This window comes from Artemia franciscana, chromosome 3 (assembly GCF_032884065.1).
Source record: "Artemia franciscana chromosome 3, ASM3288406v1, whole genome shotgun sequence".
NCBI classification, from domain to species: Eukaryota; Metazoa; Arthropoda; class Branchiopoda; order Anostraca; family Artemiidae; genus Artemia; species Artemia franciscana.
The window spans coordinates 42,441,359-42,464,706 of record NC_088865.1 but is presented as its reverse complement, the minus strand read 5'-3'; the positions used below and the strand labels follow the sequence as shown (position 1 = coordinate 42,464,706).

General features: G+C 34.5%; 1 protein-coding gene across 2 annotated transcripts in view; it reads left to right on the top strand.

The window, feature by feature from the left end:
• Nucleotides 1-23,129, top strand: part of LOC136025283 (uncharacterized) — a 134,246-nt gene extending 111,117 nt beyond the window's left edge. For both annotated transcript variants that reach the window (XM_065701167.1, XM_065701166.1), the window contains exons 7-8: nt 2,016-2,208; nt 18,926-23,129. In XM_065701167.1, coding sequence (XP_065557239.1) covers nt 2,016-2,208; nt 18,926-19,097 — 365 coding nt within the window. In that variant the 3' untranslated portion in view covers nt 19,098-23,129. The remainder of the gene's footprint in view (nt 1-2,015; nt 2,209-18,925) is intronic.
• Nucleotides 23,130-23,348: the final 219 nt, after the last annotated feature.

Here is a 23,348-nt window from a genome sequence, read left to right as displayed (position 1 = left end):
AGTAGTAGCAGTTTTAGTAGTAGTACCAGTATCAGTAGACACAGTTGTAGTAGTGATAGAAGAAGTAGTAGTAGTATAGTCGCAGTTGTAGTAGTAATAGAAGCACCAGCAGCATTAGTAGTAGTAGCACTAGAACTAGTAATAGTAGTAGTAGCAGTTTTAGTAGTAGTACCAGTAGCAGTAGACGCAGTTGTAGTAGTGATAATAGAAGTGGTAGTAGTGGTTATACCAAGGCCGTATCTAGGGGAGTTAGGGATTTGACTCGCTCCCTGACATGTTTGTCCGACTTGTAAAAATATAACAAAATGATCATAAGCATATTTTTATGGGTGTTTGAAGTTTTTTTTTCTAAAAACTCACCGGAAAAAAATCCTGCATACGACCCTGACTGGTATACAAATTATTCGTAATGAAACTAGATCAGAGGAGTTACTTTTAGTCTGAATATTCATTCAATTCATGTGAAACACGTATCATGTGATATGAAACCATTGACCTAGTACGTTTTTTGGAGCTTGGGTATCCTCTCTCCGCAAGAGAATAATTTTGCCAAGACCCCAATAGACAAATTGAAATTGTACTTGACAGTGGCTTTCATAAATGTTGACTTTTTTTGCATAATCTTCATCAAAACCACAATTAATTTTTGCATAATTCGCCATTTATAAATTATGCAGACTTTCATGTGCTAATAGCCCTTGACGTGCAACTTTATGATCAATACGTTTTACACATTTAAATTCGACATAAGTATTAGATTTTGTTGCTGCGAGTATTTCAAGAGAAACTCACTGGTGGACACTAGGGTTGGGGCGATAAGGGTAGTCCTTTTGTAGTTGTGCAAATTGTAGCTGCGAATCGTTTGCTTCAAAACTTTATTAACTGTGATGGTGGCTCCGGCTCTCATCTTCAGCCCCTGTTTATGCATCTCAGTTTAATAATGATTCAATAGTGCTACGAGAATGGTAGTTATTCCTGAAAAGTAGGACCTCCGAATATTTATTAGGAAGGGGTGAGATTAAAACATCAAAAGTAGATTATAGTGTCATCATTTCAACGGTTTGAAAGTTGGGTTCTTCGAACAAATAGTTTTTGCAGTGACGTTTCCTATGTATGTCAACTTTGAACCGTGGGTCAATACTCCTGGGGAAACTAGAAAACATAAAAAAAAAGTCTAAAAATACTAAATAAGAGAAATTCGACAAGAACACAGATCTTGGTTGCAATTGTCCCCTTTCCTGGGAGATTTCCAGGCCGTGTTCATGGTCCACCCTTCCCCCAGATTGCTGGTTTGCTGTTATATATGATTTTAAATTTTTTTATCAAGATTCAAATCAATCGACTTAGATACATGATGCTTTAAAACAAATATTTCCATACGTTTTCTTTGTTTTTTATTGTTCTTACTACGAGCATCTTTTGGATCGAATACTTCACCATGTTCCGTTACTGCCTCTGAAACTGGGAAGCTCTATATGTAATTTTCGATAAATTTTAGTCAACTAACAACAATTTCAGGTCACCACTTGGGAAAAACAAAATATAAGAAGTAAAGAAAGAAGCACGCATGCGTGAGCCTTCTTTTCTAAAAATGCAGAACTTTACATTTATGGAGTTTGCAATCTCTGCAGTAGGATTATCTGATATCTTGAATTTGATGATGGAAATGCTTGAAATAGATCGGGGTGAGTGTGGAATGTGCGGAACTAGGTTGATCTCAGGCGGTGGGGTGATGCATTGAGTTGATGCATTGACTATAACAGCAGTAATAGTAGTAATTATCATCAAGATCACTCGTCATTTTAGGTGTGTTTTACCCTTTTCCGAAAACCAAGAAAATTTTCTAAAATTCTTAACTTTTGGTGAGTTTTACCCTTTATTTGTAACTTTCATTTCCTTTTGACAGAAAAGTATTCTGGAACAAGAAATTATTAACATCTGATAGTCTTTGGAATATTTCTTTCACACCTCTAAACTTTCACACCATTTTTTTTTTAATCTGATTTTTTTCACAGAAATGACATGGAAGAGAATAGTAACTCGTACATTGCTAATGCTTTTGGCTTTGTTCATCGCAGAAACGGTGCCACGATTTGGAAAAATTCTTGACCTTGTTGGGGGATCAACTATCAGTCTACTTACATTTATTTTACCGCCTCTTTTCTATATGAGGATTGTTGACCAGAGGAAACCCGAGTGGATAGAGAGGTACGCGAAAAGTCTTTACTTACAAGCTTAAAAAATAATGGTCATAAACTGATCCTATGAAACCTTCTTTAGTGCTAAATCAAGCATAGAAAAGGGATTCGAAATAATAGATTTTTAAGAAGAGAAAGTACCAAGTCATTTTAATAAAGCTTCAATTAAACCCTCTGTAGAAAAAAACTAATAACGGTGGGTGTGGTAATTGCAGAGAAATCATCTTGGGTTCTGTTGCAAGCAAATTGCTATGTATGATGATACTTCTAGGACTAATAGATGTTGTAGATACATTTCCAAGAGGATAACAGCGGTTCAAACAGTTCGTGGTAACAAACCGTTGTAAGGAGTGACACGACTCAATAGTAGTAGCAGTAGTAGTAATAGTAGTAGTAGTAGTAGTAGTAGTAGTAGTAGTAGTAGTAGTAGTAGTAGTAGTAGTAGTAGTAGTAGTAGTAGTAGAACAATTTTATTGAAAATAATCATTTTTTATATAATAGCACAACAAAAGTGGAGTTTGCGAGGATGTGCTAACATAAAAAAGAAAGAAAAAAAGAGAAAGAGTATGGAGCATGAGACCATTCAAAGAAACCAACATGAAAAATAAACAACGAAACACAACGTTATAAAACCCCAAAATAACACACAAATAATAAGGAAAAATACCCCATCTACCGAGCAACTCCACACGTAAGTCAGATTTAACCTTGTTGAAATTACCATTATCCTTACTATCTTTACTAAGTTTATTCCAAAGCTTGGAAGCTCTATAAACAAGAGAAAATAAAGACCTACTAAAAGCAAGTCGAGGAACTTCAATATTTCCTCGCATCCGAGTTTCGTTCTGGTAAACATCTGACCTCTCACTAAATATACCTGCGAAACAATCTGGAAGGCCCTGATTATGAATTAAATAAAAAAACAAGGTTTTTTAAATGAAAGTAAGGAGCAACATTAAAATTTAAAACGAACAGAAATTACTCCGTATATGAGAGGGGCTTTTCCTCCTCAACACCTCGCTCTTTGCACTAAAGTTTTGCTCTTTCTCTTAACTCTACTTTTTAAAACACTAATAAACTCTAGCGTAAAGAGCGGGGCGTTGAGGAGGAAAAGACGCAACGTAGACGTGTTTAGCGTAACGGGGCGTTAGCGTAAAGAGCGGGGCGCTGAGGATTGCGTGTGTGTTGATAAAAGCCTCGCTTATTACAACAGCAGGGATAACAAAGTGTTTCAGAGCCAATTTAGGTATCCTTTTACATAATCCACGAGTAAACGACTTAAAAATATATTTTAAATACTGGTATACGTATAACAGAAAATATGCATTTAATTTTTACTAGTTTTATGTTTTTCTATCGTTTATCCCTTTTCTTTGACAATCATATTTTGTAAAACCTTTTTTAGCTTAATTCAGTAACGAATAAGGCGCTTGAAAATAATAGGCTAATTTACTCCTTTCTTTAATTTCTTTGCTCCTTTCTCTAATGTTGTATCTGTATGTATTTGACAAACTTGCCCAACAAACGGAAGATGAATTGCATTAGCTGATTTCTCAACCATATCGAATGATTCCCTTTGACGACAAGACAATACAGTAATGAGAACATACACAAAGAAAAATAAATCAGACGCCGTATATAGATAATTTCAATCCAGAGATTGCAAATATTTTCAGGAATCCCAAAGTAGGTCGTGGGATTTTGATCACGCATAGATGGTATTATCTGAGGACAAGGCCGTATCCAGGGGGAAGTAAGGACTTTGAACCCCTGCAAATTGTTTGTCCCACTCGTAAAAACATAACACCATGCAAATTAAAAAAATTGATGGTTTTTTAAAGTTAAAAAACAGGACCCCCCCCCCCCGAACAAAAATTCTGGATATGACCTTTGATGGAGATAAAAGATTAGCATTATGATTTACTTACTTCGATTATCTCAATTATTAAGTTATCTTAGTTATCTCAGATTTACTTACTTCAATTATCTCAAGTTATCTCAGTTATCTCAAGTTATCTCTCAATTATCTCAAGCTATGCATTGGTCGGTGAAATCATCCACGGAGCTGGAGGTTAATAGCTGCTCAGAGGCAACTTTTCTAGATTGGAACTGTTATCACTGAAGCACCTTATAGTGTAATTTTTTTTTTCAGGTGGATTCCTCTTGATAAAATTAAAAAATGTCAAAGTCTCTCTAAGGGTTATTAAAGAGAACAGGAAGGGAGTATAGGCTAAAGGGAGGAGGGGGGGCCTTCGACTAAAGATTTTCAACTATACATATAATAGTGGTACCCTTGTTATGCTTCCCAACCTCCCAACTTCAGAAATGACTCTGATATGTACCATTGCCGGTGTCATATGGTGATGGTGTTACCAGGAAGAACTTACGAAAAAACCTGTAGATATAACTATGAGTTTTGAATTAGCCATTACATATCTGTATACAATCTTGTGATAGCCTGCTAGCGCTGGCGAAAAAGGAGACGCGTATCATGCAAAGAAATTATTTTCCTTGCTTTATTTAATGGGGGTTCAATGCATTCTATGAAAGGCTTTTGTCCTTAACGATTCCAATTTTGCAGCTTGTATTTCGATCCGCGCAATTTTTAAGAATTTTCAAGCTCTTTTCAAATTCCGGAAAATTCATCTCTGCAGTAAACATTTTACTATTACTATATTACAGTTGTTATGCCTTAACTAAATTTAAATGACACATTTTTCTTACTAGACAGTTTTAACCAAATCGGTAACTTCAAAACTTCCGGTTACCTTCCACTACATTTCTGTGTTTACTATCTTACAGCTATTGTAGCAGCCACGATAAGCTATCATCCATACAGTTGGTAGCTCTGCAATAGCTCTTTATCACCAAGTAGTTAATATCACCATAAATAATACCGTAGCAATTTTACTGTAATTGCAAACTCCTTTCTCAAAATGAGCATTCATATTCGGCTGCCAACACTACCCGCGAGATTGGGTTCTCCCATGGTATTTGAAAAATCGCACTAAAGTTAAAATGAGTAAAAGGAAATAGTAGCATAAGATAAAGATAATGAGTCAAGCCGACATCAGCAGTAGCAACAGTCTATACGAGCGTATTATACCAGTTTTTTCTCTACCCCACTAAACAAGGAAGGCGTGTGTGGAAAATTCTGAAATTCGGAGGACTCAAAACTTTTTGTATTCAATCCTAGTAGGTTTCAGACCAATATAAGGATTGATTTACTATATTTGGCAAAGGTGTTATAAAATCTTTTTAGTATGCCAATTTGAGCAAGATTAAGTCAAATGGTAAGAAAGTAATTTCATGAAGTCTACAAAAATAAGGTTTATTAGTATTAAAATTGTGATTTAGGCACTTTTAAAACTTTTTAAGTAAATTTTTTAACACATGCGATTACATATTTTCACTAAACTTTATTAGTTGCGTCCTGTTCCCATTTATTCGGATCATTTTGTTGTACATTGTTCTGAGGAGCACAGCAAAGGCAATGGAAAAATACAGAATCAACTTGGAAGTATAGCTCTCTTCAAGTTAGATTTTGCTCAAAATAAATATATTTTTAGAGGTTTTTTGAGTTCATGGTGCAAGAATAAGTTTGAAAATTAGTGTTAAAAAGACTAAATCGCGAAGACTAGGAATAAGTGAAGGTGAAAAGTTGATATTAAGGAATGAGAAGATCGATCAATTTGACTGCTTCACTAACCTAGATAGTACTATTAACAAAGACAGGAGTAGTGATCACCCTTAAGATCCCATGACAGCCCTATCCCTCCATTCCATGACATTTCTAGTTTTAAATGCATTCCTATCCTACCACTCCATGACAACCAGCATATGCAAGTTGCGTCATATAATAGGGAATGTTTTCTATTAGTCGTAGGTGCATGTTACGTCATAGGGGGGGTTTGTTTACTTTGGTTGTTACCAAATAGGGTTTGGTTGTTGCATAATAGGATATTGTTAGCTTTTGAGGGTGATGTAATTTTACGTGACTTAGTAGATTAATTGGGAATGACACTGTCTCGCGTGATACGCTAGACTTAAGGGGCCCATGAAGAAGTCCACGCTTGTAACTGAGGAGGGCACACGCGTGGGTGTTACGTAATAACGATGCAAACCTAGGTGTTACGTAGTGGCAGCGCACATGTCAGGTATTAGGTAGTGCCAGCGCAAAAGTTGGACGTTACGTAATGAAGGCGCACACTTGGATGCTACCTAATGCAGGTGCACACGTAAGATACTACGTAATAGAAACGCACACGTAGGGTGTTACGTATTGACGATGTATACGTGGGATGTTACATAAAGCCTTAAAAGATTTTATTTTCTTCAGGATTCCTTTTTTTCAAAGCTTTTTTGGTTCAAGATTTCATTATCTTTCAGGGATTTTTTTTCTTTTAATACGTTTTTCTCAGGAAATAATTATAAGCCCAAGATTTATGTCTATGTTAGGATTCACAAGGAATTGCCACTCAATGGAATTCTACCTTGGACATCTGGACTATGAAGGTCCTTCAAACATTTTGATTCGGTTAAGAGATTTTACATGATAATCTATTGTTAGAAAGAAGAATCTCCTATTCGCGCATACTAGAATGACTAAGCTATTGATTGCGTGTTCCCATATGGCAGCAATAATTGACATGAAGAGGGGAAATTCGATTACTAGAACTGGCTTAAATTTGGCATGCACTTACATATTTAGTAATGCTTTAGAGATCGTTATCAGGTAATATTGCAGGCTGCTTATATCGTATTTTTACTACTAGAGTCTTTTTGACAAAGACGGCGTTTTCCGGGCATTTTCCTGCAAAAATTTTCGGTTAAAATATAAACGATTATATAAACTTAATAAATATATCCTAATTATTATTTGTTCTGATGACTCCCAATAATTATGGTCAGCATGGCACAATTTCCCTCAACCGATGACACTCTTCTTCAGTGCATATTATCACAACTAGGGGTTTTTCAATCTTTTTTTCCCAAAAGATAAATTTGTAAAGTAAAAAATGACCCTTGTCTTTATTTGAACAGTAGAAAATTGTCATTTCATTGCTAGAATGCGATATTCCATGACAATTTCAAGCCTGTGACACTCAACGGCTGAGACATAGCACCCTCTAGCAAGCATTATCACCCGTATATCATTTTTCAGGCATTTTCCTACAAAAATATTTATTTACACTATAATCGATCATTTAAACTTAACGAGAAATCCTCACCAGCGTTTTATCTGATGACTTCTAGTGATTGAGGCCAGCGTGGCACAATGTAATAGGCCCACGATGACATCTTTCTGGCAGATATTATCACACCTAAGGTATTTTCAAGATTTTTCTCTCAATAATAAATTTATGAACTAAAAACTGACCATTACTTTTATTTGAACTAGTTGTGTGCTGATTCTTGTTCATAAATCTTGTTGTATATTGTTTTTTCTCTTCGTAAAACTTGTACTTCGATTTTAATCCTCATGAGACTGATTTTGTTCATGGAACTCATCACCAGCTGATTTTTGTTCCTGGAACTTGTTGTGTGATGATTTCTGTTCATGATACTTGTTGAAGTATCATTTCTATTCGTGAAAGATGTATCTTGATTTTTTCTCTTCATAAGACTGATTTTATTCATGGAACTTGCTGCATGCCGATTTTTGTTCGTGGAACTTGTTGCATGCTGATTTTTGTATATGAAATTTGCTGCATATTCATTTTTTCTTCGTGAAACTTGTGCATTGATTTTTCTCATGTGAAACCGATTTTGTTCATGGAACTCCCTGTGTGAGGATTGCTGTTCTTAGAACTTGTCGCGTGCTGATTTTTTTCCACGAGACTTGTTGCATATCGATTGTTATCTTCATAAAACTTGTAAATTGATGTTTCTCCAGATGAAACTATTTTTGTTCATAGAGCTTGTTGCGTATTGATTTTTTGTTCATGGAACATTGCTTGGCAATTCTTTTGATCGTGAAACTTGTTGCCTATTGATTATTCTCTTCGTGAAACATGTGTATTGAATTTTCTCCTCATGAAACTGGCTCTTTCATGGAAACTGTTGCGAGCTGGTTTTGTTCGTAGAACTTGCATTGTACTTATTTTTGCACGTGAAACTTATTGTACATTGATTTTTCTCTGCGTAAAACTCAAACACTGATTTCTTCCTCGTGAAAACAGTTTTACTCATGAAACGCGTTGCGTGTTAATTTTTTCGTGAAGCTTGTTGCGTGCTGATGTCTGTTCGTGATAACTGTTGCACCTTGATATTTCCCTTTGTATACCTTTCACACTGATTTTCTCCTCGTGAAACTGATTTTGTTTATGGAACTTGTTAATGGGATGACTTTTTCGTGGAACTTGTTGCATGCCGATTTTTGTTTGTGAAAGTTGTTCATGTTGATTTTATTCTTTGTGAAGCTTGTACATTGATTTTTCTTCTCTTGCAACTGATTTTATTCTGTGTGTTGTTGATTTTTTCATGAAATCTGTTGCACGTTGAATTTTTCTTTTCCTGAAAGTTGTAAATTGATTTTTCTACTTGTGGAACTGATTTTTCATAGAATTTCATGCTTGCTGTTTTTTGTTCGTGGAACTCGTTGTGTGCTGATTTTGTTCGTGAAACTTGTTACATTTTGATTTTTCAGTTCGTGAAACTTGTGGTTTGATATTTCTCCTTATGAAATTGATTTTGCTCATAAGACTTGTTGCGTGCTAAATTTTTGGTCGTGGAACTTAGATCGTGATTTTCTTTTTTCTTGAAACTTGTTGTATCATCATTTTTCTCTTCGTTAATCCTGTACATTAATTTTTCCCCTTGTGAAACTGATTTTAATAATGAGACTTGTTTCGTGCTGATTTTTATTTGTGGACTTTGCTGCATCTTGATTTTTCTTTTCATGAAACTTGTACATTGATGTTTCTCTTCACGAAACTGATTTTATTCATTTGACTCATTGCATGCTGATTTTTCGTTTCTTGAGCTTGTTGCGCGCTGATTTTCATTAATGAAACTTGTGGTATCTTGATTTCTCCCTTCTTGAAACTTGTACATTCATTGTTCTCATCATGAAACTGATTTTGTTCATGGGACTTTTGCATGCGGGTTTTTTGTTTGTAGAACTTGTTGTGTGCTGAATTTTGTTCGTGAAACTTGTTGCTTGTTGATTTTCCTCTTCATGAAACTTGTAAATTGATTCTTCTCATCGTGAAACTGATTTTATTCACGGAACTTGTTGCGTGCTGATTTGTATCGTGGGGCTTGTTGCTTGCTGATCTTTGTTCGTAGAACTTGTTGCATTTTGTACATTGATTTTTCTCCTCATGAAACTGATTTTGTTCTTGGAGCTTGCTACGGTTTGATTTTGCTCGTGGAACTTATTGCGTGATGATTTTTATTTGTGAAAGTTGCTACATTTTAGAACCATGTAAATGATTTTGTTCTTGGAACTCGTCGCTTCTTGATTGTTTTTCGAGGAACTTGTTGCGTGCCAATTCTTGTTCACGAAACTTGCTGCTTTTGATTTTTCTCTTCGTGAAATTAGTACATTGATTTTTTGCCTCGTGAAACTGATTTGGTTCATAGAACTGGTTACGTGCTGGTTTTTGTTCGTGAAACTTGTTGCGCGCTGATTTTGTTTGTGAAACTTATTGTATGTTGATTTTTTTCTTCATAACTTGTACATTGATTTTTCTCTTCTTGAAACTGATTTAATCCAAGGAAATTGTTGCATATGGATTGTTTTTTCATGGAACATGTTAAGTGCGGATTTTGTTCGCAAAACTGGTTGCACGATGATTTTTCTCCGTGAAACTTGTAATCCAATTTTTCTCCTTGTGAAACTGTTTTTGTTCATGGAACTTCTTGTGTGCTTTTTTCTTGTTTGTGAAACTTCCTGCGTGCTAATTTCTGTTCTTAAAACTTGTTACATCTTGATTTTTCTCTTCGTGAAACTTATACATTGATGTTTCTCCCCGTGAAACTGATTTTGTTCATAGAACTTACTGCATTTTGATTTTTTGTTTGTAGAACTTGTTGCATTCTGATTTTTGTTCGTAAAACTTGTTGTATGTTCATTTGCCTCTTCGCAAAACTTGTGCCTTGATTTTTGTCCCCGTTAAACCGATCTTATTCATGGAACTTGTTGCTTCCTGATTTTTGTTCATGGAGCTTTTTGCTTTATGATTTCTGTTCATGAAACATGTTGCATGTTGATGTTTCTCTTTGTGAATCTTATTGATTGTTTTTTTCTCCTCGTGAAACTGATTTTGCTCATGGAACTTGTTGATCGCTAATTTTTGTTCGTAGAACTTGTTGCATGCTTACTTTTTTTAAACTTGGTCTATGTTGATTTTTCTCTTCTTTATACTTATGCATGGATTTTTCTCATCGTGAAACTAATTGTGTAAATTGATTTTTCTTCTCCTGAAACTTTTTTTCGCAGAACTTGTTGCATGTTGATTTTTCTTCTTCATTAAACTTGTACGCTGATTTTTTCCGCGTATAACTGATTGTGTTTACAGAACTTGTTGCGTGCTGATTATTGTTCGTGGAACTTGTTTATTATTGATTTTTGTTTGAAAAACTTGGTGTATGTTGATTTTTCTTTTCGTGAAACTTGTGCATTGATTTTTAGAACCATGTAAATGATTTTGTTCTTGGAACTCGTCGCTTCTTGATTGTTTTTCGAGGAACTTGTTGCGTGCCAATTCTTGTTCACGAAACTTGCTGCATTTGATTTTTCTCTTCGTGAAATTAGTACACTGATTTTTTGCCTCGTGAAACTGATTTGGTTCATAGAACTGGTTACGTGCTGGTTTTTGTTCGTGAAACTTGTTGCGCGCTGATTTTGTTTGTGAAACTTATTGTATGTTGATTTTTCTCTTCTTAAGACTTGTACATTGATTTTCTCCTCGTGAAACTAATCCTATTTATGGAACTTAGTGCGTGCTTATTTTTACTCGTGGAACTTGTTACGTGCTATTTTTTTCGTAGAACTTGTTCCATGTTGATTTTTGTCTTCTTGAAACATGTACATTGATTTTTCTCCTCGTCAAACTCATTTGTTCCTGGAACTTAATGTATGCTGATTTTTGTTTGTGGAACTTGTTTTTTGCTGATTTTAATCGCAGAACTTGTTATTTGTTAATTTTTCTCTTTGTAAATGATCTATACTGATTTTTTTCTAGTGAAACGGATTTTTTTCATTGAGCTTGTTGCAATCTGGAACTTGTTACGTGCTGATTTTATTTCGCGAAACTTATTTCACGTTAATGATTCTCTTTATTAAACCTTTATATTGATTTTTGTCCTCGTAAAGCTGATTTTGCTGATGGAATTTGTTTTGTGCTTATTTTTATTCGTTGAACTTGTACATTGATTTTTCTTCTCGTGAAACTGACTTTGTTCTTGTAACTTATTGCGTGCTGATTTTCGTTAATGGAACTTTTTGCGTCCTTATTTTTGTTCGCAACATTTGTTGCATGTTGATTTTTCTTTTGACACTTGTACATTGATTTTCTCTCATTGTAATAATGATTTGTTCATAGAGCTTGATGCTTGCTGATTTTTGTTCTTGGATTTTGTTGCGTGTTGATTTTTGTTTTTGAAATTTATTGCGTGTTGATTATTCTCTTCGTGGAACTTTTACACTGGTTTCGTCCTCGTGAAATTGATTTTGTTCCTGGAAATTACTGCGTGCTGATTTTTGTTTGTTCAGCTTGTAAATTGATTTTTCTCCTCGTTAAACTGATTTAGTCCTGGAAATTATTGGGTGCTGATTTTTGTTCATGGAACTCGTTGCACGCTGTTTTTTGTTCGCGATACTTGTTGCATGTTGATTTTTCTCTCCTTGAAACTTGTGCATTGATTTTCTCTCCCCGTGATACTAATTTTGTCATAGAGCTTGTTGCGTGCTGATTTTTGTTCGTAAACTAGTTGCATGCTGATTCTGTTTGTGAAACTTATTGCATGTTGATTTTTCTTTTCGTCACACCTGTACATTGATTTTTGTCCTCGGGAAGCTGATCTTGTTCGTGAAACTTGTTGCATGTTCATTTCTCCGTGCGTGAACCTTGTACATTTATTTTTCTCCTAGTAAGACTAAATTTGCTCATGGAACTTGTTGAATGCGAATTTTTGTTCGTGAAACTTGGTGTTGTCTGATTTATTGTTAGTGGAAATTGTTGTATGTTTGTTATTCTCATCGTGTAACTTGTACATTCATTTTTTTCTCCTCGTGAAACTGATTTTGTTCATGGAACTTTTAGTTTGTTAGTTTAGGTTCTGGGGAATGTACCAAGCTTGGCAGAACCAACACCTGATCTACAATATTTAGGTTAGGAGTAGAATGTACAAGTTTCACTAAGAAAAAAATGCAACAAGTTTTACACATAAAAATCAGAATGCAAAAACTTCCATCAACAAAATCAGTTTCATGATAAGAAAATCAATGTACACGTTTCAAGAAGGAAAATTCAACATACAGCAAGTGATGTAAACAAAATAAGCAGGCAATAAGTTCCACAAACAAAATAGGCACGTGAAAAGTTCCATGAATTAAATCACTTTTATGAGGAGAGAAGTAAACATGCAACAAGTTTCATGAGCAAATATCAGCACAAATAAAAGTTCCACAAACAAATATCAGCCATCAATAAGTTGCAGGAACAAAATCAGTTTCACAAGGAGAAAAATCAATTTATAAGCTTCAAGAAGAGAAAAATCAACAGGTTTTAAGAACGAAAATCAGCAAACAACAATTTTCACAAAAAAAATCAGCATTCAACAATTTCTATGGACAAAATCACTTTCGTGAGGAGAAAAACAAGTTTTAAGAACAAAAATCAGCAAGCAGCAAGTTCCATAAACAAAAAATCATCAGGCAAGAAGTTTCATGAACAAAATTAGTTTGACGAGAAGAAATATCAATGTAAAAATTTCATAAAGAGAGACACCAACATGTAACAACATCCAGAAACAAACATCAGTACGCAACAAGTTCCAAGAAAACTTAACCCAAAACAAGTTCCATGAAAAGAAATTAGTTTCACGGGGAAAAAAAATTACAAGTTCCATGAAGAGAAAAATCAACGTGCAACAAGTTTTGCAAACGAAAATCAATACGGAACAAGTTCCACGAACAACAATCAGCACGCTTTATGTTCCAGGAACTGATAAAACATTTCTATGAAAAAAATCAGTTTTGTGAGGATAAACATCAATGTACAAGTATCACGAAAAGAAAAATCAAGATATTCAAAATTTCACGAAGAAAAATCAGCACGCAGCAAGTTCCAGGAGCAAAAATTCAGCAGACAAAAAGTTCCATGAAAAAAATAAGTTTCATTAGGAGAAAACTCAATGTACAAGTTTAACGAAGATAAAAATCTACATGCAACCAGTTTCACGAACAAAACTCAGCACGCAACTGGCTCTACGAACAAAAATAAAATCAGCGAGCAATAGGCTCTACGAACGAAAATCAGCACGCAACAAGATCATTGAACAACGTAGTTTCACGAGGAGAAACATCATTTTACAAGTTTCATGAAGAGAAAAATCAAGACGTAACAAGTTTCACAAACAAAAAACAAGCACGCAGCAAGCTCTACGAATAAAAAATAAGCTCTCAACAAGTTCTATGAACAAAATCAGTTTCACGAGGGGAAAAATCAATGTACAAATTTTCCGAAGAGAAATATCCATGTGCAACAATTTGAACGAACAAATATCAGCACTCATCCAGTTATAGGAACAAAAATCAGCACAGAACAAGTTCCATGAACAAAAACAGTTTAAAGGGGAGAAAAATCGATGTAAATGTTTCACAAAGAAAAATATCAGCATGCAAAAGTTTGAAAAACAAAAATCAGCACGCAATAAGTTCCAAGAACAAAATCTACACGCAACAAGTTCAATTATCAAAACCTGTTTTACGAAGAAAAATATCAATGTTGAAGTTTCAAGAAGAGAAAAATCTAGATACAACAAGTTTCACGAGCAAAAAGAGCACGCCACAAGTTTTATGAAAAAAATCAGTCTCTCGAGGAGAAAAATCAATTTACAAGTTTCGCGAAGAGAAAAAGCAATATGTAAAATATTTCAAGAACGAAAATCAGCATACAACAAGTTCCACGAACAAAACTCAGCACGCAACAAGTCCCATGAACAAAATCAGTTTCACAAGAACAAAAATCACTGTATAAGTTGCACGAAGAGAAAATCAGTATAAAACAAGTTTTACGAACAATAAAATGACCAAGAAATAAGTTCCACGAGCAAAAATCAGCATTGAACAAAGTCCATGAGCAAAATCAATTTAATGAAGAGAAAATCAATTTATCAGTTTCAGGAACAAAAACAACACGCAACTCGTTCCATGAATATAAAATCAATACGTAACAAGTTCCTTAAATAAAATCAGTTTCGTAAGGAAAAACGTCGATGTACAAGTTTCACGAAAAAAAAACATGCAAAAAGTTTCACAAAGAAAAATCAGCACGCAACAAGCTCCATGAAAAAAAATCAAAATGCAACAAGTTCCTTAAACAAAATCTGCATGTGACAAATTACATGAACAAAATAAGTTTCACGAAGAGAAACATCACTATGCAAGTTTCACGAAGAGAAATTACAACATGCAACAAGTTTCACGAACAAAAATCAGCACGCAACAAGTTCAAATAAAAACAAAGGTCATTTTCCAGTTTATAATTTTGTTTTTTGAGGGGGAAATGTTGAAAAACTCTTTGGTATGATAATTTGCGACAGAAGTGTGTCATCAGGGGGCTGGTAAGTTGTGCCACGCTGGCCTCAACTGCCAGGAGCTATCAGAAGAAACACTAATGGGGATTTTACATTAATTGTAAACGCTCGATTCTAGTGTAAATAATTATTTTGCAGGAAAATGCCCAAATAATGTCTTATATTTGAAAATGCTTACTAGAGGGTGCCTTGTGTCAGCCATTGACTGTCATAGGCTTTGAATTGTCTTGGATGTTGCAGTCTAGCTTGACAAGTTGAAATGACAAGTTTACGCTGTTCAAACAAAATAATGGGCATTTCTTAGTTTCTAATTTTGTTTTTGAGGGAAAAAGAGGTTGAAAAGACTTAAGTGTTTTAAATGTGTCAAAAGGGTCTCATTAGAGGCTGGTAGTTTCTGTCACACTGAACTCAATTGCTAGGAAGAATCAGAAAAACTCTAATTGGGATATTTTCATTAAGTTTAAATGATCGGTTCTATTTTAAACAAATATTTTTGCAGGGAAACACCAAAAAACGTTAAATGCTTAAAAAATATTCTATTGGGAAGAAATACGATATGAACAACCCACAATATTATCTGATAGCACTCTTTAGAGCATTACATAACTTGCAGGTGCACACCGAATTTAAGAAATTTCTAGTAACCGATTTTCTCCTCTGCATGTCAAGAATTGCAGCCACATGGGAATATGCAATCAATAGCTTAATAATTCTAGAATGTGCGAAAAGGGAATTCCCCTTGCATACAATAAATTATCATCTAAAATGTATTAGATGAGTCGAATTGTTAGAAAGACTTTCATAATCCAGATATCCAAGGCATAGTTCCATTGAGGAGGAATCGATTTTAAATCCTAATTTGGAGAAAAATTCGTTGAAATAAAAAGGTTCACTGAGAAAGACGTCTGGAATGAAAAAAAATACCTTGAAAGAAAATGAAATCCTGAAGAAAAAACTCTTTTAAAAAAAATCCCAAAGAAAATGAAATCTTTTAAAGTATTATATAAAGCTTACGTTAGAATAATTCCGAAGGTTACCAACCCTAAGAGCTGTGACGAACTTAAACCTATTTCGCAAACACCATGCCTGGCGAAAGTGGCCGAGACCTTTATCATTAGGGTCTTACTTGATCAAATCAAGGGATCTATCGACCAGAGACAATACGGCGGACTGAAAGACTGTAATACCTCAGTGTACCTAGTGCGGATGTACGATAGTCTCCTCAAGTGGGTCGAAAAAGGTCACATTTTTGTAGACCTTGGTGCCATAGATTTCCGAAAGGCATTTGATTTAATCAATCACATTGTAGCTGCCCTTAATCTCAAGCTAATGGGGGCTAAGAAAGACTCTTACGCTCGTGTTGGACTTTCTCAGTCAGAGGATGCATCGTTTGTTTGCTCTCTACGAAGGTGCTAGTAATTCCGAATGGTCCTCATCCACCTGTGGAGCCACTCAGGACACTAAGCTTGCAGCTATTGTATTCTTGTCTGTAATTAACTTCCTCATAGCTGACTATAACGACCGCTACAAGTTCGTGGATGACCTGTCATTTATCCTGAAATATTTAGTACAAAACGGAGTTTTGGCGCCACAATTCCGTTCAAATTTTTTCAGTGTTTCCACAAAAGAGTGCGCGGAGCTAAATCTTGAGATTAATGTGAACAAGTCAAAGATAGTGCGCTTTAACTGGCTAAAAAGTGATGTTATGGAGCCAAATGTTCCATTCCTTCTAACAAACAGTATCAAGATCCTTGGAGTTACTTTCTCCAATGACTTCAGCTTTGCCGCACATATTGAAAACGTGGTTAAAAGTGCAAACGCTAGTCTACAGACTTTAAACGGTATGCGTAGGTTCAGTGCAAACACAGAGAGTATTAAGTATGCATACATAGCGTATGCCCACCCCATTCTGGAATATGCGTGCCCTGTTTGGGTGCCCTCAGCACTTAGGACAGTGTATCTTTGTCAGGAGCTTGAATCGGTTCAGAAGCGAGCGGTATCGATCATCTTGGGCCGCCGTTACATCCCCTACGAAAAGGCTCTGGAAGTGCTAGGACTGCCGTCACTCCAAAACCGGTACGAAACTCTGATAATGAGTTTTGGAAAGTACTTGCTTTCTAAATCTCAGCACCGTGACATTCTACCTGATCAACCTCTACCATCAAGAACCATAAAGCAAGATAAGTTAGTTCCCGTTAAAGCAAGAACAAACCGATATGGTAATTCTTTCGTCCTGGTTAGAGTTAATATAAGAGTTAATATTTATAGTTTGATTTATATCTACAAGTGTAGTTTGATTTTGTATATGCTGTAAAGAAACACAAATCAGCGATAGCTGTCAAGTTTTTGCTACTAAATCTGTCTACTATTACTACTACTACGTACATCATCATTATGTAAAACCTTATGTATGCGCTGCCATTACATAGCATCTGACGTGCGCACGACCATTACGTAATATCCACGTGCGTGCCGTCGTTACGTAGTATCCAGCGTGTGCGCTGTCATTACATACCACGTGTGCCTGTCTTTACGCAACGCCCACGTATGCACCGTCATTACGTCAAACACACGCGTGAACCGTCATTACGTAATACCCACGTGTCTTTCCCTCCTCAGTTACTAGCGGGGATTTCCCCACGGGCCCCTAGCATGTCATGTGAGATCGTGCCATTCCCAATAAATCTACTAAGTCATTTAATATTATTTCACCCTCAAAAGTAAATAACACCCTATTCCGTAACAACCAAGTCCTATTAGGTAAAGACCAAAGTAGACACACCCCCTATTACGTAACATGCACTTCCTGGCTGTCGAAAAATAGTCGGACAGGAATGCGTTTAAAATTAGGAGTGGCATGGAATGAAGAGATAATTCTGTCATGGGGCCTGAAGGGCGGTCACTACTGACGGGGGATGAAGTGTTAATGTTGAAAGTAGAATAGCCAGCGACCAGAATCTTTTTTCATTGTTCACATTTTTTGGAAGAATAGGAAGTTAAGACTGCAACCCAAGACTTGAATATAGGAAACTAGAGTGATGATAGTGGTCAAACATGGTTCTAAAGTGTGTGCGCTCCAAAACAAGGAAACAAAGGAAGACTTGCTAGGTGTTTTCCAGAGAAATTGCCTACAGATTGTTTTGAGAACCTGAATGATTGTTTAATCCCGCTTGCTAGGGCTATAGTGAGAGAATGGTTGAGATATGTAGGATATGTTCTTTTGACAAATTGCCAAATATTTTTCCTTTTTGGCCAACTGTCCAGGGCTAAACAAAAAGCAGGTCGTTCCCGATTGTGGTGGGAGGATATTGTAAAGTAACATTTAAGGAAAAAGGTATTTCTTTCGGGGTGGGGGGTTAAGGAGGAAGGTATTGAATTTGGGATAAAATATGTGCGTGTATAGCTGTGTTGGCCTCAGGCGGCTCGGTGCTACAGTGAGTTTTTAGCAATAGTAGAAGTAATAGGCATAGTTTAGAATTTATCACGGCAGCTAATAAAAGAATTTGATATTGCAAAGCACATCAATCCAAGAAATAGGGAAAATCTTGATATTTCTTCTGTTTGAAGGAGCGGATAATTCATATTACTTGATTTTCAATTTTACCGAAGTTTGTTTCATGAAATAAACAAAATTATATTTAGTAAATCTGACTTTCGGCAATTCAAATAGGGCAAAAAAATCAGGACACCCTTGAATGCGTGACAAATGGGGATGCCCTTGAATGGGGTACAGGGTTAACATGCACAGCTGTGTTGACCCCCACTGGCCTGGTGCTGTGATAAGCTGTCAATAGTAGCAACAATTGTATCTACTACTCAGGACTCAGCTAGTATTTTGTTTCTTCGGATAGAACACACAATTAAATTTTGGCACACTTTAAACTAATATGTATTTAGTTTCCTTATTTTCGCTGTCAGACACTGCTAGAAACAAATATTAAACTATAATTACTTTTTAGGCGAATTTCAATCATCGAGAGAATCATCTGTTGGGTAATGATTGCTGTCGGAACATTAGGAGGGGTTGCATCTACTGTGAGCGCTGTGATTTCAATTACACAAGATAGCGGAATGGACGTACCCTGCTATTTGCAACCTTTTATGATTACCGATAATTCGACTGCTATATGAAGCTTTACACGATTTTATGCGTAATCTAAGGGTTTTATCTCTATTTGTAAACGGTTAATTTTCTTATGTCCAAACAAATTCTTTTTATTACATTTCAAAATCTTTAGCATAAAAAACATTCATTTTCTAGCTAAATTACAAAGAAAAACAGAAAAAAATCTAAATTGACATGTACGAAATTATGTTCAACTGAAAAAATTTTGACAAGAATTTTAACAGAATTTTCTTTTTTTAAGGAAATGCATTAATTTTTTTTACTGATTTATTTTTACTGTCACCAAAAAATATAAACTTTTACTCCCTATTTAGAACAACATTTATCGATTTTTTTTTCTCAATAATCCATCATCTAGCCTCGGAAAACTTTTATTACACACTATTTAACAGTAATACTTCCTTATTTTATTCAAAATAGAAATAACTGTCTATGAACGAGCGTATTAACCTTTGGTTCCCACTAGTGCGTTTTTATTTAACGCAAAACGGCTAACGGATAGCGGATGCAGGAAAATCGCAAAAATGTTCACAAAGAAACGGTTCACTACAGTCGTCCAAGCGCAAAGATACGATAAGATACTTAGAAAAAGCATAAGCACACGAATATGCTAAATCAAATTCTAGAAGGCAAGTAAAATATTCAAAGAGATAACCTATAACAGCCTATCTAACTATGCCTAATAAAAATATAAGTCTTATCTCCTTGGCTCATTTCCCTGTAAATATTTCCCCAGAGCCTGCCTATTAAAATTTGTATGAACAGGACAGGACCCTCATGTTGTTTGTCAAGTATTAATGGAAAACTTTTGACAAACATGTTTAGTTTCTAACTTATTTGGAATTTATGGTTCTAGAAAGCATTCAATTTAAGATAACAGATACAATTTTCAACGGATCAGTAGAAATATTTCAACACAGCCGTTGAACTGTTATAATGCAGAAACTTGCAGTAAAATGACGGACGAAATTTAACGGATCACGTAAAAACGGCCGAAAACATCTAAACCGCAAAACAAGTGGAAAATAATATTCAAGTGACTTGTCCATGCTCTACTAATCATATAAAATCGGTTACATTTATAGCTAAGCTAAATTTTACAGCAAAAAGTGATTGTAGTTTGAGTTTATAGTTTTTTTTTTTTTAAATACAAACTCGTGCTAATTACTTAAACCTACATTTGCTGAAAAAATTGTTGGCAGTTTTGCTAAAACTAATGGTAGGTTTGCTAGTATTTTACTCGACTAAATAATTTGATTAAGGTGAGACAACCTAATCAACAAAAGAGTTATTCACGCATGAAAAATAGTTCGCATTAGGCTTTCCATTTTGTTTTTCAAAATTTCAAGCCTTGGAATTTCATGTTAAATCTGATTTTTCCTCTTTTTTTAGAGCATGTATAACGAGTTACATCCTTTAGACTTTAGATTTGTATTCGTACTTTAAAAATATTTTTGTATTTCAGTTTTTAGACTACGTAGGACGTGCACTGAAGAGTGTGTATTTAAGATTGTATATTTAGATTATATAATGTGTAGTTTACATGTATTAGTATGTGGATTCGACAATGCTCAAAGTTTTTGTTTCGCGTGTATTAAATAGCATAATCATTTAGAGAATATATACTGCTATTTTTGAAAAGTAACGTTATATAACCCGGTATTTTTATTCAAAATATCGGAATTAAGCATATTTTTGAATGTAATGCATACGTTTATGTATGACTTGAGGTGATATTTAGTGTCAGTTTTATAGACACGTAGTAGCAACCCTTCAAGTGATCAGGGAACTAGAAAATGTGGGCGTTTTATAGGCACCCCCATCGTTAGCAACATTTTCTCATTGATGTGCAGAATCATAAATATCGCCCCAAAGCATTCGCTGCCAAAAATTTGTCAATATAAATTTCAAGATTGGGAAACCCAGCACAAATCTAAAACACAGAATTGAATCAGGATAAAAGGTTGAAAACTAGTTCAAAGTATGCTTCTAAAGATTTTCTACGCAAAATCTCGCACCAGTTTTCATGAAATAGATTTTTATTTTCTTATAGCAATTACCAAGAATCGTACGAAATTTTTTATTTGTTTGGAGAACCAAATTCGATGCTAAAAATTGTTTTGTTTTATTTTTATTTTTTAGAATGTCAGAAAAAACCTACAATTTTCAGGTATTGACACACTTAAAATTGCAAGATTGTATCGTGCAGCTTTAAAAAAGATTAAATTGTTTATAAATAAATTATTTTTCAAATAAATAAATTAATTACTTCTTTCCTACTGCTTTTTCCCGGTACTTTAGCTTTTTAAAATGTTTCGGATATTAATTCGTTAAGAATTAATTTACTTTCCACAATTATTTTTCAAATAAATAAATTTCGTTTGTTTTTTCAAACGAACAATTTTCAATACCTACTTAGAAATTCATAAATTCCTCATTTAAAATCCACTCGTCATGCTCAGCAGTAGCATTTATTTTTGTAGGATCCCCCAACAGTTATTATAAGAGACTTTCTATAGGCTAGTAGAAACACATTTATTACTAATAAGCAGTCTTAATTTATTTTTTAAGGACGTCAAAAAGTCTATAATTCCTAGATACTGAAATGATTAATTTACCACTTTTCGATAAAATTGATTTTGATAAAATTTACCACCCCCAATTTACTTTTTACAATTACAATTTACTTTTTGTCAATAAATAGTCTGTTTCACTGGTTTACATAATGCCATCAAAATGCCCAAAAAGGTTTATGAAAAACATTCAATAGGAATTATGGAAATTCCTATTTGCTTATGCACTCGATTTCAATACCACTTTCCGATTTTGGTAGCCCCTATCACTAAACATTTCAAATAACAATGACTTGCAATCACGGCTGATTAGATCAAGGATTTCCTTTCTGATTAGTCCAGTATTCTCTTTTTTTTTAGACAAACACTTGGATACAAGTCAGTTATTACCTAGTGCCTTTTGGAACCTATTCTCACAACGATACTACATAGCTCAAAATTTTCATAATATGAACTTTATGCTACTGATATATAAGCAAGGGTTAACATTTAATCTAGACAGTAAACTATGTAAAATGAATCGCCCAAATAGGGTCACATCTTGGTACCCTTGTCACCGATATTAGTTTTTCATGTTTTTTTCTTTTAGATATTATTTAATATCAACCTTGTTCTTAAAAAATAGCCAAAAAAAATGCTGATTTTCAAAAAATAAATAAATTTGTAATTGAAAATGACTTCAGGTGGAGGCTAAGCTTATACAGTCGATAGTGAACCGATTTGTCACCATTAGAGATTATGTTGCACTCCACCCACTTCTGATGCAATATTACCTCCTTTAAAAATTATTAATCTAGCTTAATTTAAATCTTATTTCAGTTCTAGTCACAAAATACTAAAACAACCAACATAATACTGGCTTTTATTCTACTCCCAAATTCTATTGTTTTTTCTTTGAATCGTTCATTTGACAATTTAATTTAGCAAATTATTGATCACTTGAAGCGCTGCACAAAATAGGCTTTAATTTATATATAGATTTTTTTTAAGCTTTAGGAGGGGAATCTTCGTTTGAGTATATATAGATAAATGGTTTTTATTCTCGTTTCTCTATCCTCTTCAAGTTTTTCTTTGTTTTTTGAAGCTTTTTTTGTGGGTAGTGGTCTTTTTTCCTTTTTTTTTGTGTGACTGGTCAGACGAAATCCGGAAACAATAAAATTTATCACTGCCTTTTTCTTCTTTTTCTTCGTTTTAAAATTTCAGGAAAAAAAAATGAAATAGACCCATGATTTTCTCATCTACTTCACATTTTTTGTTTCGAAATTGATAATTATATACTAAGCATAGTACTATAAATATGAATTGTTATCAAAATAGTTAAGCATATCAATGTATTAGCAATTTAGTTACTAAACCAGTCTTAGTTTAAACCATAATAACTTTGTTCAGATAATTCAAAAATCTGAAGATTATAATTTTGTGTTTAGATGTACTGCATAGTATAAATAAATTGTTATAGTTATTCTCGTGTTTCTGTTTTTATATTTCAAGCCTCATACCCTAAATCTGACATTCTTATCCAAAGGCTTAATCAAACAGTTCATGGTAATGAACTGTAAATAAGGAGCGACCCAGCTGAATAGTAACCGAAACTCTAAAACACAGAATATTGATGCCAATAGATACATCAAAAGAATTGGCTTATGTGCTGATTTCAAATATTTAAATTTCATTAAGTTTGGC